The following is a 22,521-nucleotide window of genomic DNA, read 5'->3' as shown; positions in this document are numbered from 1 at the left end:
GCATGACAACTATTCTTAGATTTGGTCGTTTAACATAATCCAAACTTCTTGGAGACTTTGTTCATTTTCTTTTATTCTTTTTCTTTGTCATTGTTGGATTGGGTTAATTTGTAAACCTTGTCTTATTCTTCTTATGTTCTTTTTTTCTTTGTCATTGTTGGATTGGGTTAATTTGTAAAGCTTGTCTTCAGCTCTGAAGTTCTTTCTTCTGCTTGTTTGATTCTATTGCTGAGACTTTCCAGAACATTTTGCCTTTCTCTTTGTCCTTTATTTCTTGAAGTTGTGATTGTTTTTTAATTTATGCAATCAGCCAGGCACGGTGGCTCACGCCTGTAATCCCAGCACTTTGGGAGGCTGAGGCGGGCAGATTACCTGAGGTCAGGAGTTCGAGACCAGCCTGGCCAACATGGAGAACTCTCGTCTCTACTAAAACAAAATTAGCCAAGCGTGGTGGCACATGCCTGTAATCCCAGCTACTCAGGAGGCTGAGGCAGGAGAATCACTTGAACCTGGGAGGCGGATGTTGTGGTGAGCCAAGATCACTCCATTGCATTCCAGCCTGGGCGACAAGAGCGAAACTCTGTCTCAAAAACAACAACAATAACAAAAAAAAATGTATGTAGTCTTTTCACTGAAGATTTCTCTCCTCATTTCTTGTATCATTTTTTGAATTTTTTAAAAGTTGAACTTCACCCTTCTCTGGTGCCTCCTTGATTAGCTTCATAATCACCCTTCTGAATTATTTTCAGATAAATCAGGGATTTCTTCTTGGTTTGGATCCATTGCTGGTGAGCTAGTGTAATTTTGGGGGAGTGTTAAAGAGCCTTGTTTTGTCATATCAGAATTGTTTTTCTGGTTCCTTCTCATTTGGGTAGGCTATGTCAGTGGGAAGGTCTGGGGCTCAAGGCTGCTGTTCAGATTCTTTTGTCCCACGGGATGTCCCTTTGGTGTAATACTATCTCCCTTTTTCCAGGGATGTGGCTTCCTGAGAGCTGAGCTGTAATGATTATTTCTCTTCTGGATCTAACCACCCACCAGGGCTACCAGGCTCCAGGCTGGTACTGGGGGTTATCTGCACAGAGTCCTTTGATGTGAACCGTCTTCATGTCTCTCAGCAGTGGATACCAGCACCTGCTCTGGTGGAAGTGGCATGGGAGTGAAATAGACTCTGTGAGGATTTTGTTTTGGTTGTTTAATGCGCTATTTTTACACTGGTTGACCTCCTGCCAGGAGGTGGCACATTCAAGAGAGCATCAGCTGTGGTAGTAAAACGGGGATTAGGCAGTAGGCAGGGCCCTAGAACTCCCCAGAAAATATGCCCTTTGCCTTCAGCTACCAGAGCGGATAGAGAAGGACCATCATGTTGGGCCAGGGTTAGGTGTGTCTGAGCTCAGATTCTCCTTGGGCGGGGCTTGCTGCAGCTGCTGTGGGGCATGGGGGTATGGTTCCCAGGTCAGTGGAGTTCTGTTCCCAGCAGGATTATGGCTGCCTCTGCTGTGTCATGCAGATTGTCAAGGAAGTTGGGGAAAGCAGGCAGTTATAGGCCTCACCCAGCTCCCATGCAATCCAAAAGGCCGTTCTCACTCCCATCATGCCCACCACCCTGCCCCACCCAACAGCACCAAGTTTGTTTCCAGGCAGTGAGTGAGCAGAGCTGAGAATTTGCCTTAGGCTACCAGCCTCCCAGCTGAGAAAGCCAGCAGGGCTTCTGTGCCTCCCCGCTTCTCAAATCTGCACACTAGATTCATGCCCTTCCCTGAGTTCGGCCAGGAAGCTTCACGTCCGGTTGGAGTTGTTAGAAAGTTCAGCTGGAGGTTTCCTTCCTGTATGGTCTTTTACCAGTTCCTCTGTCAGCCCTCCCAAAGGACCCCTGTGAGACAAGTCAGAAATGGCTTCCCAGGGGACCCAGAGAGCCCACAGGGCTTTTCCCATTCCTCCCTCTACCCCTTTATTTTGCTCAGCTCTCTAATTTGACTCAGCTCCAGGTAAAGTCAAATCCTGTCCCGTGAGCTAGACCTTCAGGTTCCCCAGTGAGGGTGTGTATTCAGGGGTGGACAATCTCTCCTTTCCTACTTTCATAACTTGGGCATTCACAATATTTGGGGTGTCTCCTAGGTCCTGCAGGAGCAGTCTGCTTCTTTCAGAGGGTCTGTGGATTTTCTCAGCTTTCCTGATGTATTCCTGTAGTAGTTTTGGAACAAAAGTTCATGATGTGAGTCTCCATCCACTGCTCTGTTCGTCTGAGTGGGAACTGCAATCTAGTCCTGCCTCCTATCTGCCATTTTCCCCTAGAATTTCCATGTCTTGTTTCTTTACACTGTAGTTCATGGTGTCTTGTTTCCTTATGTGCCTGCTTATCTGCATATGCAGGGAATAGTATTTTAAAAAGTATTAATGGGAATTATTTGAAGCCTGAGTTAAGGCATCTTATTCCAAAGAGTAAGCAGGGTCACAATCTGGTTTCTAATCTCCTGGATATAACCAGGGAACCTCAAGCCAATATCTTAGTTTAAGGAGTTGGAGAAATGATAGTTTATATATTGCATTTTACGTAAAATCAAAATCCTCTTTGGAGGAAGATGCTGTGCACATACCATGATCTTAGAAAGGAAACCCAAAGAAGTGAGTTTAGCTTTGGGGGCTAAAGTTTCCCCAAGAGTGTTTTGGGATTTTTGAAAATTGAGATGATTATATGGCTTTTTTCCTTTATTGTGCTAATGCGGTGTATTACATTGATTGATTTTTTTGTATGTTGAGCCATCTTTGCATTCCAGGGATAAATTCCACTTGGTTGTGGTATATAATCCTTTTAATATGCTATTGAATTTGGCCTGCTAATACTTTGTCGAGGATTTTTGCATTCATATTCATAATAGATATTGGTCTGTAGTTCTCTTCTTTTTGTAGTATCTCTGGCTTTGGTATCAGGATAATGTTGGCCTGATACAATGAATTAGGAGATATCCAGCTGATTTTTGTATACAGTAGTTCCCCCTCATCCATGGTTTTGCTTTTTGTGATTTCAGTTCTCTGTGGTCAGTCAATTGCAGTCCAAAAATATTAAATGGAAAATTCCAGAAATAAATAGTTCATAAGTTTAAAATTGTACACTATTCTGAGTAGCGTAATGAAATCTCACACAATCTTGTTCAGTCCCATTCAGGACATGAATCATCCCTTTTCCACCTTATCCACACTGTATGTGCTACCTGCCCATTAGTCACTTGGTAGCTGTCTTGGTTATCAGATCTACTGTCATAGTATCACAGTACTTGTATTCAGGTAACCCTTATTTTACTTAATAATAGGCCCAAGGTGCAAGAGGAATGATGCTGGCAATTTGGATATGCCAAAGAGAAGCTGTGAAGTACTTCCTTTAAGTGAAAAGGTGAAAGTTCTTGGCTTAATAAGGAAAGAAAAAAATTGCTGAGGTTGCTAAGATCTATGGTGAGAACGAATCTTCTATGTTATCCTGACAAAGGAAAAAGAAATTAATGCTAGTTTTGTTATCACGCCTCAAACTGCAACTGTTATGGCCACAGTGAGTGATAGTGCACAGTTAAGATGGGAAAAGGCCATTAATTTGTTGGTGGAAGTCATAAGTAGAAACTCGTATGTTCCAATGGATGGCAAGTGGGTTCAGTACTATTTGAAGTTTTGCACATCCACTGAGGATCCTGGAATGTATCCTCCATGGATAAGGGGGACTACTGTATTGCTTTTCTATCCTACAGTTTTGTAAAACTCAATTTCTAATTCTAGTTCATGGCTTAACTTGTAGAAACAGGTGAGACTGACACCCTCATCACTTGGCTGCAGAGGCCCTGCCTGGCTTCTAGGGAGGGCTGAGGCAGAGGATTCCTTCTGGATGTAACCCATGGTACTAGAGTAGCCACGGGTCACATCCATTTTTTATTTCATTTCAATTTAATTATTTCATTTCAATTTCATTTCATTTCATTTTTCATCTTATAAGATGAAATAGTTCCAGAAGCTGAGAACTTTTTTTCCTCTGAGGGTTGCTAAGTCTCAGCAAACATTACACCATGGGCACATGAACATGTGCTTAGACATGAGTGTCCTGTTCTGTAAGAGATTTGTGTCAGTATTGTACAGGCCAGGTAGGGAAAAGGGTTTTCATTGAGTCTTTTTCATTTACGAAAAGTATATTAATAAGGGTGATAGTGTTTTTTGTTTTTTTTAATTTGTTTATTTGTTTTGAGATGGAGACTCGCTTTGTCGCACAGGCTGGAATGCAGTGGCATGATCTTGGCTCACTGCAACCTCCACCTGCCGGGTTCAAGCAATTCTTGTGCCTCAGCCTCCTGAGTAGCTGGGACTACAGGCACCCACCACCATGCCCAGCTAAGTTTTGTGTTTTCAGTAGAGACGGGGTTTCACCATGTTGGCCAGGCTGATCGCGAACTCCTGACCTCAAGGGATCTGCCCACCTCGGCCTCCCAAAGTGCTGGGATTACAGGCATGAGCCACCACATCTGGCTATGATAGTGCTTTTTGATAATGAGCTTTAAAAGGATACTGAGGGATAGAAGCTAGAGAATAAGGGGAAACCAGGCAAGTGATATCTTGCTGATGACAAGAGAATAAATTGTTGAAGATACATATTCCTTTGTATAAATCTTAGGGTACATACTGACTCTTTTTTATTGATACATACTAGCTATACATATTTTCTATCGGGGGAACCCGCCCCCAGTATTTCAACATAGGTTCTTTCTGTTTTCCCTAAGTGTTGGCTGGTCTGAGAAAAAAGAGAAAGAGTACAAAGAGGGGAATTTTACAGCTGGGCCTCCGGGGGTGACATCACATATCGGTAGGTCCATGATGTCCTGAGCCGCAAAACTAGCAGGTTTTTATTAAGGACTTTAAAAGGGGAGGGGGTGTATGAACAGGGAGTAGGTCACAAAGATCACATGCTTTAAAGGGCAATAAAGATCACAAGGCAAAGGGCAAAGCAAAGATCACAAGGCAAAGGGCAAAATTAGTATTAGTAATGACGGTCTGTGTTCAGCTGTGCACATATTGTCTTGATAAACATCTTAAACAATAGAAAACAGGGTTGGAGAGCAGAGAACTGGTCTGACCTCAAATTTACCAGGCTGGAATTTCCCAATCCTAGTAAGCCTGAGGGTACTGCAGGAGACCAGGGTGTATTTCAGTCCTTATCTCAACCGCATAAGACAGACACTCTCAGAGAGGCCATTTATAGACCTCCCCTCAGGAATACATTCCTTCCCCAGGGTATTAATTATTAATATTCCTTGCTGGGAAAAGAATTCAGCGATATACTTGTACATCCATTTATAGGCTCTCTGAAAGAAGAAAAATATGGCTGTATTCTGCCTGACCCTGCAGGCAGTCAGACCTTATGGTTGTCTTTCCTTGTTCCCTGAAAATCACTGTTAAATTCTGTTCTTTTTCAAGGTGCACTGATTTCATATCATTCAAACACACATGTTTTACAATCAATTTGTACAACAGTGGTCCTGAGGTGACATACATTCTCAGCTTACAAAGATAACAGGATTCAGAGATTAAAGTAAAGACAGGCATAAGAAATTATAAGAGTATTATTTGGGAACTGATAAATGTCCATGAAATCTTCACAGTTTATGTTCAGAGATTGCAGTAAAGACAGGTGTAAGAAATTATAAAAGTATTAATTTTGGGAACTGATAAATGTCCATGAAATCTTCACAATTTATGTTCCTCTGCCCTGGCTCCAGCTGGTCCCACCATTTGGGGTCCCTGATTTCCCGCAACAATTTTCATGCTACATGAGATATTTTGACATATTCATATAATGTGTAATTATCAAATCAGGGTAAATGAGATATCCATCACCTCAAATATTTATTTTTTTTTTATGTTGGAAACATTAGAATTCTTCTCTTCCAGCTATTTTGAAATATATAATAGATTATTGTTAATATAGTCAACCTACTGTGCTATCATATACTACATCTTATTCCTTCTATGTATCTGTATTGTTGTACCCATTAATCAACCTCTCTTCGTTTCCCCCTTCCCTCCTACTTTTTGTAGCCTCTGGTAACCGCTGTTTTGCTCTGTCTTTCTGAGATCTGCTTTTTTGGTTTCCACATTTAAGTGAGAATGTGCAATAGTTGTCTTTCAGGGCCTGGCTTATTTCATTTAATGTAATGACCTCCATTTTCATCCATGTAGCTGCATGTGACAGGATTTCATTCCTTTTTATGGCTGAATAATATTCCATTTGTGTACATATACCACATTTTCTTTTTCCAGTCATCCATTGATGGACACCTAGGTTGAATTCATATTTTGGCTGTTGTGAATAGTGCTGCAATAAGCAAGAGAGTACAGATACCTCTTCAATATGTTTATATATATAATATGTGTGTATATACACACACACACACACATACATACATACATACATACACATTCAGTAGTGGGTTTGCTGGATCATATGGTTTAGTTTTTTGAGGAACCTCCATACTGTTCCATAGTAGTTGTACTAGTTTTCATTCCCACCTATAGTGTACCAGGATTCCTCTTTCTCCATATCCTCACCAGTATTTTTTTTTTTTTTTTTTGTCTTTTGAGTAATAGCCATTCTAACTGGAGTGAGATAATATCTCATTGTGTTTTCTTCCTTTTTTACTGTCTTCCTTTGTGGTCAAGTGATTTTCTTCTTTTTTGGTTGTTTTAATTTTTTGCTTTTTTTTAGTGTACCTGTTTTATTTTTGCTTTGTAGTTACCATGAGATTTACAAAAAAACATTTTATAGATGTAACAAGTTATTTTTTAAGTTAAGGAGTTTTTAAAAGAGATGGGGATCTCACTATGTTGGCCAGGTTGGTCTTGAACTCCTGGCCTCAAGCAGTTCTCCTGCTTTAGCCTTTCAAAGTGTGGAGATTACAGGCGTGAGCCTGTGCCTGGACAACAAGTTACTTTAAACAGATATCTTGCCTTGATCACAAATAATAGAAACAAACAAAGGAAAAACTAAAACATTCTACACTTTTACTCCATCACATTATGACTTTTTGTTGTCTCAGTTTACATCTTTTTATATTACCTATACCTTAACAAGTTGCTGTAGTTATTTTTTGGGGGGAGCTTTTTGTTTTTGTTTTTGTTTTGAGATGGGGTCTCACTCTGTCACCCAGGTTGGAGTGCAGTGGTGCATTCTCAGTTCACTGCAACCTCCACTTCCCAGGCTCAAGCTATCCTCCTGATAGAGGTGGCAGCAAATCTGAAGCTGCTGCTGCAAGGAAGCCAGCAGTGGAGGAGGTGCAGCCGGGGTTGCGTGCTCCATGGAGCTGTCAGGACCTAGGAACAGGTGATCCCAGTGGGGACCCTGTTCTCCCAGGCACAGCTGCATCTGCCCAGCCACAGCTTGGGACTTGGGCATCCCTGTGCTCTTATGGGCCTGGAAAGCCCCCTGCCCCCTCAGGCTTGGAAGTACTTGCTCCCACTGCCTGGCCTCTCTTCACTCCCAGTACCCACTCTGGTGTAGAGTGAAGTTGTGGCTAAGCACGGGTGCTGTCATGACCCAGTCAGGTGTGTACACACTCAGGGCAATGCTGACATGCCAGCCCCCTACTGCCTTGGCTCCCCCAAGACTTTGGATGCCGACGAGTGCAGAAAGGAGGTCAGGAGGTTGAGGGCAGCTTGGCGTGGGCCTGTGAGTGCCCCTCAGTGCAGACAGCCTGGGCACTGCAGATGGCATGTTGATGGCGGTGAGAGGCAGACAGGTTCCTAGGCAGAAGGGGCAGGTCCTCAGTGAAACCTCACCTTCAAGCCAAGGACAGCCTGAAGCCTGGAGGCCAGGCTGCCAGTGCCAGGTGGAGTCCGCAACCTGGAGTGAGAACTTCCTTTATGCCTTTTGGCCAATTGGATGATGGGACAGCCTTCCCATGGCTGTCCATGGACCAGTCAGCACATACTTCCTCCCTTCTGAGCCGGTAAAAACCCAAGGCTCAGCTAGACTCAGGGACTCATCAACTCATTGGGACTACCTGACTGTGGATAGGAGCTGCCTACTTAGGGTCTCCTCTTTACTGAGAGCTGTTCTGTCACTCAATAAGGCTTCTCTCCACCTTGTTCACCTTCCAGTTGTCTGTGTAACCTCATTCTTCCTGGACACAGGACAAGAACTTGGGACTCACTGAATGGCGGGAGTGAAAGGAGCTGTAACATGTTCATGGCTGACTCGCCGGGCTGTGGGTGGTGACACACACATACTGCGTGAGTGAAGAGTGGTGACCTTTCTAGGGGCCCAGACCTCAGGATTCCTGAGCCAGAGCTGCTGTCACACCATAGGCCTCCCACCCTCCACTGGCACCTGGTGGCTGCCCCATGCAATGGGAAGCAGCTGTGGGGCCAGGCCAGCCCAGGAGCCACTGGCCAGAGCAGGGTGGTGGGACTGAAACAGCTGTAACACAAATGGGCTGAAACATGTGCCACCTGAAACACATCCACTGACTTGCTGTGCTGCGGGCGACAAGGAGAGAAGAGTTGTGACTCTTCTGGGATCCCAAACCTCAGGGCTCCCAGAGCCAGGGCTCTGACACACTATAACACCCTCTTTGGGCCTCTGTGGTTCCTGGCATCTCTGAGCTTTCAGGCGCCACTGCATTCCCCTTGTCCAGACATTGGTGCCCACAGCGGAAGTTGCTTGCAGTACATCTGGTCCGGCCCCAACCTCACATGGAGCCAGTGTCTGTGCTGGTGGCTGGAGCTGCCTGCCTCACTGCAACAGCCAGTGTGTGCCTGGCTGTGCACGTAGTCGGACCCCACATTTGCTAACTCACACACCCCTCACTGCTCTGCACCTGGCTTGCCATTGGCAGGCATGGGGTCTGGGCTGGTAGCACAAGCTGAGTGCAGCCTGCCAGGCCGAGTGGGCGGAATAAGCCCAGCAGGTGTGAGCAAAACTCAAGCAGAGGTGCCACTGGCCACAGAGGTTTCTGGCTGGTGAAGCAACACACTAAGGATCCTGTGATGCTCCCACCTCAGCCTCTCAAGTAGCTGGGATCATAGGTGCGTGCTACGACACCCAGCTAACTTTTTGTATTTTTGGTAGAGATGGGGCTTTCCATATTGCCCTGGCTGATCTCAAATTCCTGAGCTCAAGCAATCTGCCTGCCTCTGCCTCCCAAAGTGCTGGGATTATAGGCATGAGCCACTGTGCCTAGCCTATTGTTTTAAGTAGATTTGTCTTTTAGTATTCATACTAGAGATATGACTGGATTACACACCACAATTATATTATTAGAGTATTCTGCGTTTGTCTGTATACTCACTTTTACCAATGGATTTTATACCTTCAAATGTTTTTTTGTTTTTGCATGTGGTGTCCTTCTCTTTCATAGTGAAGAACTCCCTTTAGCATTTCTTATGAGCCCCTTTCAAGTGTTTGCTTGTCCTGGTAAAGGCTTTATCTCCTTTGTATTTCAAAGATAGCTTTGCTGAGAATAATATTCTTGGTTGACAGGTTTTTTTTTTTCTTTTTCTTTTTCTTTCAGCACCACTTTGAATATGTCATTTCACTCCCTCCTGGCCAATATGCTTTCTGCTGAGGATTCTATTGCCAGATAAATCAGAGCTCCTTTATATTTTGTTTTCTTCTTTTCTCTTGATGCTTTTAGGATCTTCTCTTTGTGCTTGACTTTGACAATGTACTTATTTATTAAACTTTTAGATTTGGGTAAATGTGAAGGTTTGTTACATAGGTAAGCTTGTTTCACTGGGGTTTGTTATACAGATTATTTCATCACCCAGGCATTAAGCCCAGTACCCAATTGTTATCTTTTCTCCTTCTCTTCCTTCTCCCACCCTCCATCCCAGTGTCTGTTGTTACCTTCTTTGTGTTCATAAGTTCTCATCATTTAGCTCCCACTTATAAGTGAGAACAAGTAGTATTTGGTTTTCTGTTCTGCATGAGTTTGCTAAGGATAATGCCCTTCAGCTCCATCCATGTTCTCGCAAAAGACATGATCTTGTTCTTTTTTATGGCTGTGTAGTATTCTATGGTGTATATGTACCACATTTTCTTTATCCAGTCTACCATTGATGAGTATTTCAGTTGATTCCATGTTTTTGCTGTTGTGAATAGTGCTGCAGTGAACATTCATGCATGTGTCTTTATGGTAGAATGATTTGTATTCCTCTAGGTATATACCCAATAATGAGATTGCTGGGTCAAATTGTAGTTCTGCTTTTAGCTCTTTGAGGAATTGCCATACTGCTTTCCACAATGGTTAAAATAATTTACACTCCCATCAACAGTGTATAAGTGTTCCCTTTCCTCTGCAACCTTGCCAGCATCTGTTATTTTTTGACTTTTTAATAATAGCTTTCTGACTGGTGTGAGATGGTATCTCATTGTGGTTTTGATTTGCATTTCTCTAATGATCAGTGATATTGAGCTTTTTTTTTTTTTTTTTTTTTTTTTGACATAGTCTTGCTCTGTTGCCCAGGCTAGAGTGCAGTGGTGTGGTCTTGGCTCACTGCAACCTCCCGGGTTCAAGCGATTCCCCTCCTTCAGCCTGAGTAGCTGGGACTACAAGCGTGCGCCACCACATCTGAATAATTTATTTTTAGTAGAGAGTGGGTTTCACCATGTTGGCCGGGCTGGTCTTGAACTCCTGGCCTCAGGTGATCCACTTGCCTCAAACTCCCAAAGTGTTGGGATTACAGGCATGAGCCACCGCGCCCGGCCTAAGCTTTTTTTTTATATGCTTGTTGGCTGCATGTATGTCTTCTTTTGAAAAGTGTCTATTCATGTCCTTTGCCGACTTCTTAATGAATTTGTTTTTCTCTTGTAAATTTAGTTACTTATAGATGCTTGCCGTTAGACCTTTGTCGGATGCATAGTTTCAGATGTTTCCTCCCATTCTGTAGGTTGTCTATTTACTTTGTTACTTTTGCTATGCAGAAGCTCTTAAGTTTAATTAGATCCCATTTGTCAATTTTTGCTTCTGTTGTGATTGCTTTTGGTGTCTTTGTCATGAAATCTTTACTCATTCCTATGTCCAGTATGGTATTGCCCAGGTAGGAATTTATTATATGCCTTGGGGTAGGCTTATTTGAATTGAATCTGTTTGGTGATCTCTGACCTTCCTGTTCATGGATATTTATATCTTTGTGTAAATTTGGATACTTTTCTGTTACTATTTCTTTGAATAAGTTTTCTACCCCTTACTCTTTCTCCACTCCTTCTTGAAGGCCAATGATTCTTAGATTTGCTCTTTTGAAGTAATTTTCTATATTTTGTAGGTATTCTTTTTTCTTTTTTCTTCTCTGTTTACTTTTAAGTAGCCTGTCTTCAAGCTCACTGATTCTTTCCTCTGCTTGATCCATTCTGCTATTAAAAGCCTCTAATGCATTTTTCAGTTCAGGGAATGTATTTCTCAGTCCCAGGATTTCTGTTTGATTTTTTTAAAGTTATTATTTCAATACCTTTTTAAAATTTCACTGATAGATTTCTGAATTGATTCCCTGTGTTATATTGGAGTTCACTGAGTTTTTGAATCCTGGGCAGACAGGGATTAGGAAGAAGCAATGATTAAGGAATATAGAGATATAACTTGAAAATTCTTTAACAATGATAAAAAGGGCTGGGCATGGTGGCTCACACCTGTAATCCCAGCACTTTCGGAGGCCAAGGCAGGAGGATCACTTGAGGTCAGACCAGCCTGCCCAACATGGTGAAACCCTGTCTCTACTAAAAATACAAAAATTATCCAGGTATGATGGTACGCACCTGTAATCCTAGCAACTCGGGTGAGGCAGGAGAATCACTTGAACCCAGGAGGTGGAAGTTGCAGTAAGCTGAGATCATGCCACTGCACTCCAGCCTGGGCGACAGTGAGACTCTGTCTCAAACAAACAAACAAAAACAATGATAAAAGAGATTTAACATCACTGAAAGTTGTAAGGAAGTAAACCCTAAACCTCCACCCCTCCATTAAAACAATGATTATAAGACTATACTTTGAACAATTATATGACAACAAATTAGCTAACCTAGATGAAATGGACATATTTCTAGCAACACAGAAATTGCCAAAACTGGCTTAAGAAGAAGTAAAAAACTTTAGTAGATGTGTAACAATGGATTATGTCAATAATCAAAACCTCTGAACAAATAAAGGCCCAGAACCAGATGACTTTAAAAAAAAAAAGAGAAAAAGAATAAGGATTCTTGATCTGAAGAATCTCACATCACTGTCTCATTAGGGTCAGTCACTGGCTCCTTTTTCCATCTGTGGGGGTCATGGTTCTTTGTTTGCTGTTGTTTCTTGTGGACATATATCTATGTCTTCTCATTGAAGGATTAGTTATTTCAGTTTTCACTGTCTGGCTTGTTTGGGTTTTTCTTGGATATGTTTACATAGAGGTTCTTTACAATTCACCTGTTGAATTTCCTTTGTGCTAGGTCACTGCCTCCTTCTTGGTACTAGATGGCGGCTCATGTCCAGGTTTGCCACTGCTCTGGCAAGTGTTCAGAGTGCTGATGGTCCTAGGTTGGGGAGATCCCAAATGGGATACCCCAGCTGTGTGGAAAAGCTGGCTAGGGTTTCATACCCAGCGAACCTGTAGAGTGTATCTCCTACAGTGTGGTGCTGCTGAACAGCCACTCTGATTTAGCATCTTCTTTGGCTGAGATGCCAAGCAGATTTTGCAGGCTGGAGTTGCTGCTATTCCCACCTTCCATCTTTGTCTTTGGTTGCTCTCAGTTTTTCTTCCTATAGGCACTTGTGATGCTTTCTGTGGGTTGAGGCAGGAACAGTTCTCCTGCAAGGAACCCAAGATAGTGGGGAAGTTGGTCTTGATCTCACTTTTTCCAGTGTAGAAACTGAGTCTGGGGAAAATTTTCCACAGGCAGTTCCTTGCAGATTAGGGGAGAGGCATCACAGTTACAGAAGTCCGATTCTCTTACCATCTGCTTGAAATTTTTTCACTTCTTTGTGGTCCCGGGGATTGTCCCATCCTCAGATTTGAGTTCTGGGATATTGCTGATAATAATCTTGGCATTGGATATTGGTTTTTGGTTTTCTGTTGGGGGAAGTGAAGCCAGATTGCTTCAACTCTGCCATTTTGGTGATGTCATTCTCCCTGATTATTTCTTGATGATAATTTCCTGGTTATGGACTTACTGTGAGTTCGCAGTCGCCCACATTGCATGAATGCCTAAGTTGACTACACCATTTGCAGTCCCCAATTAATATTGATTCTTTCCTGATTATTGTTTTAATGTAAACTTAAACATAAAATTATACCAGTTTTATGGAAATTCTTGAGTTCCTTTACTTGGTAAGAAATGTCTTGAATGCATGCAATTATGAACTGTAGTTTCCCCATTTTATAGCTATTTGACTTATATTTTTTCAGGTTTATGATATATTAATGTTCCTGGAGTTTATACTCATTTAAAAACAGCCTCAATACTGAAGTTCTTGAATGAAACAGCTCAATAGAAACTATGAAGATGCCTTTGTGTACAATATTGTTAGGATAGCATGTCCTAGATGTACATATCATAATCATGTTTTTAAAAAATATCTTATAGGTGAAGTGCCAGCATTATAAGAAAAAACGAACGGAGCAACAAGAAACTATTGCTTCTTTGCAAATGGAAGTCTGTAGATTAAGAAAGGAGGAAGAAGATCGCATTGTCACTCAAAACAGAGTGTTTGCCTATCTGTGCAAAAGAGTTCCTCATACCGTCTTGGATAGACAGTAATTTTGCTACATAAATTGATATGTAGCTAGATTCATTGTTTTGTTTGTTTGTTTGTTTTACCTGATATTATCTTGGGGGTGGTTACAACTCTTATAAACTAGAAAAGCCTCTCCCTCCTCCTCTTCTGCATTGTTTTTCCCTGCTCATCCTGTTCTTTTTTTTTTTTTTTTTTTGTTCTTGAGGTCCTTTGAAGAATGGAATTGAACATTTACTAAAAATAACACTAAACTTTTAAATAATTTCATAATTAATCAGACATTTCTCAAAACAACTGATTCTTTTAGTGAAGAATAATATTGAGAGATCACTGTATGGGTTTTGGGGTTGCTTAGTTTTATTATGTTATTGATTTTAGGAGTTTTTAATGGAAAGAACCAGGGACTATATATTTTGGAGGGAAAAAAAAAAATCATCATTGATTTTTTTTTTTAACCCAGCTGAAGTTAAGATAGTATTTTTATTTAAATTCTGATTTTACATTTGTAACTGTTGTCTCTTCTACTGAAAATCATTCTTAAGAACAATATTATAATTATTTGCTATATCCTATAATACATAAAAATAGTTTCAAAATAATAAAACTAGAATTACTAACAATAAGCCTACTGAATGAAATTTAAATTTCTAGGCAGCTCTCTTTGATATTAATATATTCCAGTATGTATGCAGTCAAGATGTATATTTCTAAAATATCTTGAAATACTTGTTTCTCTGTGTGTTTGTGTCACCAAATTATAATGCAGTTAGGTTTGTTTCTATTTGTTTTCAATTTTCAGGGATTGCTTTTTAAATTTTTACTTTTGAATATGTAAACATTTATATAATTGCAAAATCAGAACTATTCATTATTTATATTCAGAGAAGTTGTGTTGTCATTCCCGTCCCCTTTATTCTTACCTCCCCTATAGGTAATTGATTTTAAATGTTTAGTGTTATTTTTAGCAATATAAGTGATATGGATATTATGTACATATTCTCTCTTGTTTACGTACTAGCACCTTTTTTTCTCTTAACAGTTTAAACTGATTGCATTTTAAGCAGTATTATATGTTTACCTAGTAGGACTGGAAATCTTGAATAATTAGATGTTTCTATTTTACTATAAAAATAAATGAGGTCAGATATAAAGTAAAAACAAGTTAAAACTATAGATTTTTTGATAATTATTTGAGAGATAATACACAGATATACACATATATAATTTTCATCCTCTTGAAGGAAAAGTAAGGACAAACACATAAAAAAACAACATAAAAATGTTAGTGAGAGGCGTGAATAAATAGAAGAGGGAGGCGAGGTAAGAAAAATAGGAGAGGTAAGGAAGAACAAAAAGGAGAGAGGTGAGGGAGAGAGAACTACAGTGGGAAGAAGAAGAGAGAAATTGGAAGGGAAGAATGAAAAACAAAAAACAGTTAAGATGACTGGGTAAGAGGGTGAGAGAAGCACTGAGAGAACTTGCAATGTACCAGATGAAGTCAGGCTAATTCAGGTATGAATTTGTCCAGTGGGCCAGAGATTTTCCACTCTGTTTGATTTTTATCAATGCAAACTTGCAGTTTGAGACACTGAAATGAAAAATTGTGAATTAAACCTATTGGAAATACATGAGTTGTAGCCACTACAGATACTATTAAAAGTTAAATGGGTACTGGGCTAAGTAATAGGGCACACACAGATGAGGAAAGCCATGATTCCTGCATTCAGTGACCTGATAGTCTAGTTGGGTAGATAGACACATATGCACGTAAATAAAATATAAAGCAGATAGTGGTATGTACTATAAGGTGAGGCAGATAGGATACTAAGTGGGTGTGACATAGGGAGAAATTAGTGAAAGGTAAGAATGACTACATAGGCTTCATGAATGAGTTATCTTTTTAGCTGGACTACTAGGAACTACAGAATATTAATAGGCAGAGGTGAGAGAAAGGATGTTTCAATTAGAGAAATATGATAACAGGAAAAGTGAATGTGTTTGGGATGTCAAGAGTCCAAGAGGTCTGGAGCATAGGATACATGAGATTCTGGGAAGAGTCTTAAGAGACAACATGACAATATGGAAAGTGTGCTGTAACTCTGAGAGACTTAAATTGGCCAAAGAGTTTGAGTTCTACTTTCTGTGTGGCAGGGAACATACCCAAAGATTCCTGAGCAAGGAGATTAAACCTAGAGACAGAAAGACAAGTTAGTAATCAGTTGTAGTAGTAGAGGGCTAATGAAGGTCTTAACTAGGACCAAAAAAAAAGGGAGAGACACTGCAAAGATGAACAGGAGTTGTCCAGACGAATTGGCTATAGATGTTGAAAGGAGTGGAGGAGTCAAAGATGGCCAGTTTTTAAACTACATTTGAAGGAACAGGGAAGAAACCGATGAATTCATTTATGGGTATATACTTAGGCATCTTCAGTCATCCATGTAGACATATCAGGCCTGTTGTTAAAAGGGCCAAACTCCAGAGAACTTCCAAATTCCATATAGAGAAAGAAGAGGCAGAAGAGGAATTGTGTTTGGGTATCATGATAACCAAGGAACAAAAGTGTTTCAAGGAGAGGGTGATTGGCAGTGTTGCATGCTTCCTCATTGGTTAACTTGTTTACTTTCCCACTATTTTATTTGCTCAGAATTCCCAGTACTTAACATGTAATAAGTCTTCCCTAAAACTTTATTGAAGATAATTGGTTACAATCACTCAGAATGAATGAAGTTTTTTTATGAAGGAAAATATTAGAAATAGAATCATAGCATAAGGGGGAAGTAGGTCAAGAGGATTTGTGCAGGATATAAAGATTAAAGCATATTTTCAGGATAGTGTGAAAGCTGGTATATGTTAAGATGCAGAAAGCTTGAAGAGAAAAAGAGTAATTGGGGAAGGGTTGAAGAGAAAAAGAGTAATCTAGAAAGTTGTGACATTAAGAGCACAATTGGCTGAATTATTTCTGAAAAGGGAGGTGGGTTGGTAATGTTTTCCCAAGATAGGAGGGAAACAGTATATTGTTCCTTTAAAAAGAATAACACATGAAAGCATAGTATTATTTTGTTTTTCTCTCATTTTTTAAATCATAAAAGCAATAAATGTTTATAAAAATTCAGGCCGGGTGCGGTGGCTTACGCCTGTAATCGCAGCACTTTGGGAGGCCAAGGCGGGCGGATCACGAGGTCAGGAGATCGAGACCATCCTGGCTAACACGGTGAAAACCCGTCTCTACTAAAAATACAAAAAATTAGCCGGGCGTGGTGGCAGGCGCCTGTAGTCCCAACTACTTGGGAGGCTGAGACAAGAGAATGGAGTGAACCTGGAAGGTGGAGCTTGCAGTGAGCCAAGATCACGCCACTGCACTCCAGCCTGGGGGACAGAGCGCGACTCCATCTCAAAAAACAACAACAACAAAAAACCAAAAAATAAAAATTCAAACAATATGAAAGTGTATATGGTAAAATGTAACAAATCTGCTTGCTTTCCTAATCCCCACATCCCAGAGATAACCTCCTCTCCTAACAATTTGGTGTGTGTCCTTCCTACTGTTTCTCAAAAGGAGTGCTGTTGGCATTTTGAGTGAGACAGTTCTTCTTTGTGTATTGTTGTGTTGTTCACTGATGAATTTTTAGCATTCTGCCCCCTCTCCAACTAGTCAATATGGCAACATTGCCCCTTCATACACCTGCTAGCTTACAATATTATTCCCTGGTTAAGAACCCACAGAGTTCTTTTTCAATATATATACATATTCATATCTAACTTTTTTCTTTTCTTTTTAGACAAAAGTAAAAAATATACATTTGATTATGCAACATTAATTTTTTCCATCATCATTCCTTGTTAAGGACATACAAAGTTACATTATTTTTTCTACTTCTCCATTATTTTCTTTTTCTTTCTTTTTTTTTTTCTTTTTGAGACGGAGTCTTGCTCTGTTGCCAGGCTGTAGTGCAGTGGTGCACTCTTGGCTCACTGCAAGCTCCGCCTCCCGGGTTCCAGTGATTCTCCTGCCTCAGCCTCCCAAGTAGCTGGGACTACAGACACTCGCCACGACGCCCAGCTAATTTTTTGTATTTTTAGTAGAGATGGGGTTTCACCATGTCGGCCAGGATGGTCTCGAACTGCTGACCTTGTGATCCGCCTGCCTCGGCCTCCCAAAGTGCTGGGATTACAGTCTTGAGCCACTGCGCCCAGCCCATTATTTTCTATAGTATGGATGTGCCATTATTTATTTAACCTTTCTCCTGATGGAGAGTTAAATTATTTCTGGCTTTTCACTGTTATAAATAATGGTGCAATGAACGACTTTGTTCATATTGAGTTGCATCCTTTGACATACTTCTGTGGGAGATATTGCTAGAGGTAGAATTGTTGGGACAAGGAGGATATGCATTTAATATGTTGAGATATAATGTTTATAGTTATTTTTAAATCTATACTTTGAAATTAATATAACATATGACTTAGTATAGTATTTGCTTTCTGGTAAGAATCACTTAAATTTTTTAAAGCCTGCCAGATAATCTGTACTTACTTTTACACTGTAATTTGAAATTATGTGGCGAAATTAGTAGATGCTGTAATACCGCATTTTGAAAATAATTCAATATTCTGTTTTCTAGGTTGCTTTGTCTAATTGATTACTATGAATCTAAAATTAGAAAAATTCATACACAAAGGTACGACTAATCCTGTATTACAGTTTTTAAAGTTTTTAATCCAGTAGTCACACCAGAAGTTTCTGTAGCTTTTGAAACTTTAAATGTGCTATGGAAATCCACCTAATATGTCACTGTGAAGTTCTTTTTTATAAAGAACTTGAAGACTGTATTTTACAACTTAAGTCACGATGTATTGTTGTATTTATGTTAAATTATGTATACTTAATTATCACCAAAGTATTGGTCACAGCAGAAATGGTATTTCCCTTTATTTTCTTGAAGTATTATAATTTTTTCTACTGATGTGATCTAGCCCCTGGGTAGTTACCAAGTATATCTACAAAGTGCATAGAATTAGATTGGCTGCCTACCAAAGTGTAACCTAATTAATATGCAGATTTATGTGACATAAAGATAAAATGTCAGTGAAAAATCAAGCTTATAGATTAAAACACACTTATCACCTGATTAAATAAGCATAGAGATAAATGGTCTTTGGCTAAACTAAAATAGCTGAAAGATATCTAAGATATAATCTAAAATGCTTTAATGTAAGGTCACTAAAACAGTAGCTAATCTTTTTATTATTTATAGATGGAACAGTTCTTTTAACAAATATTTATTTGAGCACCTATTTTGTACCATGTTCTAAGTAATTAGGATCCCATAATAAAGCAGATAAATTCTTCACTTTTATGAAGCGTATGCTCTAGTATTCTTGCCCCAAGAATAGTGACTTTCCAAAATCTTGGACAGAATAATGGCAGAGCTCTGTGGGTTGCTGGTTGCTGATTATCTGTAGTACTGTGGGGACTCCAAAAAAAAAAAAAAAAAAAAAAAGGAAAAGGAAAAGAAGAAGGAAGGAAGGGAAGAAGAGAGCAACTAATTAAAAAGCAACTTCTTGCTTTATATTCTTTTCAGAAAGCAGCATTTTATCAAGTAGCTTCAGGGACCTTCTGACTTCCAAATGAAACTGTCGTTTAGATGGTGGAGATTCTACAAAGATAGGACAACTACTCAACTCGGCTGTTGTAGCACGAAATCAGCCACAGATAATATGTAAATGAATTGGCACAGGTGTGTTCCAATAAAAATAGTTACAAAACCAACAGCCTGCTGAATATAGCCTGCAGACAGCAGTTTGCTGACCCCTGATCTAGATGATGAAGAGAGAGGATTTGGGGTTTTTAGTAAGAGTAGAAAAGATTTAACATAACATATCCATCAGGAAATCTTTTGTGTAGAATATGATGTGAGAGGTACTTGTAGAGTTCTGCAAACGGGGTTCTCTGACTAAATATGATAAAAAGGATTGAGGCCATTGGAGTGGTGGTGTTGAATTCAGTTGTCATGAATTTGTAATGAAAATCTGGAGCTGAGGAATGAGTGACTTGGAAAAGAAACACTTTTTAACTTAAAAAGCGTTTTCATCAGTTGTCTAGCTGAAGTAAAGTATTTTGGCCTATACAAATTATCCTTGGGTCAGATATTTGGATTGGATGTCTTATTGAGGGAAGTGGAGGATAGGAAGAAAATAGGAGATACATTAATAAATAATATTCTACAAATGAGAAAATTTGCAGCAATAAAGAGTCTCCTAAGGAGGGGGTTTTTCAGGATTCATTGACTGAGTGGAGTTTATATTATAAACTCAGTCTCCTTTCTAAGAGTAAGTACTAACTTGAAAGTGAGATTCTGGCAATTTCAGGATAGATTTTGAGATCTACAAATAGGATATAGGTATCACCTAAAGAAGTAGGAGTACTGTAACAGGAGGATGTAACAATTCATTGACAAGTATTACATTAGTAAAGAAGAAAGAGAAGAGGGGGGAAGACAGGCCAAGATTTGGAGGCCTAAGTAGGATAAACAGGAAGCAGAGGAGAAGAGCTATGACCCTGTAGAACTGAAGCAGCAAGACCAAAGGAAGAAGACAGGTGGGACATAGGCCTCTCGCAGTGGCAAAAGCTTCTCTGCTTGTCCATTTTTTGAAGGCCAGTGTTGTCCAAAGTTTTTTGTTGTTGTTGTTTTTATCATCAGACTATATGCACATGTGTAAAATAAACACATTGGGAATAAATAAATCATTTGAACGGAATCAATCCATTGATACTTACTAGACTGGTGATATGTTTATGTGTAATACTAGAAATCATGCATGTACCCAGTGCACACTAGGCTACAATAGTAATACTTTATGTGATACAACAGTTAAAGTGAAATGTAGTCCTAAACAGTAAAGTTGTGTTTAACAGAAAAGTATTTTATACTACTTCAATTTTTAAATTTAAGATATAATGAAATTAAAAGTTTAGTTCCTTGGTGGCATTACCCGTATTTCAAGTGTTAAGCGGTAACCACTAGCTCATGTAGCTATTGGTTACCATATAGGACATCACAGTGATAGTTAATCAAGATTGCTAAAAATAATCATACTTATTTGCTAGCACTTTGCATTTCACAGAGTCCTTCAGTATCTTTCATTTGCTTTTTACACCAGTCCTGTAAAATAGATGTGACAGATACTGTTTTACAGACGAGAGAATAAATTCTGAGAGATTGACTTATTCAAATAATACAACTAGTTAGTGGTGTTATCAAGGCTTGAACCAAGACTATTAAATCTGTTGCTTTTTCCACTTATGATCTACATTTTCTTCATATAGGTTTTTTGGTGACCTAAATATACTAGAAGGAAAAATAGTATGTGGAGAATGCATTTTTTAAAAGAACATGGATGTTCCACCTATGTTTCGTTTGTTTATTCAGCAGTGCTTTTTCACCTCCTCTTATATTCCATACTTTTTCTAGGCAGTGAGATACAGTGGTGAATAAGACAAAGTTCTGGTCCTCATGGATCATATATTCTAAGTAAAAAGAGAGTAAATGGATACTGTATGTACTATAATATTAGATAGTAGTAGTGTTCTAATACCATTCTCTATGAGAACAATTAGGAAATTTGGATTAATTTTAATTCATGTTTAGATTATCAAACCCTCATTACATTGGTTTAATTAGTTTTTTTTTCTTTGAAGATAGATTTTTCATAAGTATACTGCATACATATTTTCATAGGCAATATAAAGAAGATGAAAGTCAGTCAGAAGAAGAAAACGACTACAGAAATCTGGATGCCTCACCAACTTATAAAGGCCTTTTAATGGTATGGGGACTGCATAAGTAATAAATACTTTTTAATAAAGTAAGTAAGAAAGTTAATTATTTTTCTGTGAAATGTGTTGCAGTCATTACAGAATCAACTCAAGGAATCAAAATCTAAGATTGATGCACTTTTAAGTGAAAAGCTGAACCTCCAAAAAGATTTGGAAACCAGGTGAGAGAAACTTAAGTAATTTTTTTTTTTTTTTTCTGAGACAGGGTCTCACTCTGTCATTCAGGCCAAGTGCAGTGGTGTGATCACGTCTCACTGCAGCCTTGACCTCCAGGGCTCAAGCAGTCTTTCCACTTCAGCCTCTTAAGTAGCTGGGGCTATAGGTGCGAGCCACCACACCCAGCTAATTTTTAAGATTATTTATTTTTAATTGAGACAGAGTCTCACTCTGTCACCCAGGCTGGAGTGCAGTGGCGCGATCTCAGCTTGCTGCAACCTCTGTCTCCCAGGTTCAAGTGATTCTTCTGCCTCAGCCTCCTGAGTAGCTGGGATTACAGGTGCACACCACGACGGCTGGCTATTTTGTGTATTTTTAGTAGAGATGAGGTTTCGCCATGTTTGTCAGGCTGGTCTCGGACTTCTGACCTCAAGTGATCCTTTCTCCTTGGCCTCCCAAAGTGCTGGGATTACAGGCATGAGCCACCATGCTCAGCTTCTAATTTTTTAATTTTTTGTTTGGTAGAGATGGGGTCTCCCTGTGTTGCCTGGGCTGGTCTTGAACTCCTAGGCTCAGTGCCAGAATTCCCAAAGTACTGGAATTACAGGCATGAGCCACTGCATCCGGCCAATTTTTCTTCATCCTATGAAAAGTAAACATACTGGAATTTGGAATATTAAATGCACCACTCTAGCTCCTTTGCTCTAAAGCTAATCATGAGTACATAATATTCTTATACTCACTTCAGTCAGTTCTTTCCCATGATAATTTATGAAAGGAACAAGAGCACAT

General features: G+C 39.6%; 1 protein-coding gene across 12 annotated transcripts in view; it reads left to right on the top strand.

The window, feature by feature from the left end:
* CEP70 (centrosomal protein 70) overlaps positions 1-22,521 on the top strand; it is a 105,773-nt gene that overhangs the window by 52,416 nt on the left and 30,836 nt on the right. For 11 of the 12 annotated variants that reach the window (XM_054479757.2, XM_054479755.2, XM_063662220.1 and 8 more), the window contains 4 exons: positions 13,586-13,755; positions 18,359-18,415; positions 21,476-21,563; positions 21,646-21,734. In XM_054479757.2, coding sequence (XP_054335732.1) covers positions 13,586-13,755; positions 18,359-18,415; positions 21,476-21,563; positions 21,646-21,734 — 404 coding nt within the window. Of the gene's footprint in view, positions 1-13,585; positions 13,760-18,358; positions 18,416-21,475; positions 21,564-21,645; positions 21,735-22,521 lie in introns of those variants that run through there. The other variant, XM_063662226.1, reaches the window with a different exon arrangement.

Source organism: Pongo pygmaeus, chromosome 2 (assembly GCF_028885625.2).
Source record: "Pongo pygmaeus isolate AG05252 chromosome 2, NHGRI_mPonPyg2-v2.0_pri, whole genome shotgun sequence".
NCBI classification, from domain to species: Eukaryota; Metazoa; Chordata; class Mammalia; order Primates; family Hominidae; genus Pongo; species Pongo pygmaeus.
This window is presented reverse-complemented; position numbering and strand designations above follow the sequence as displayed.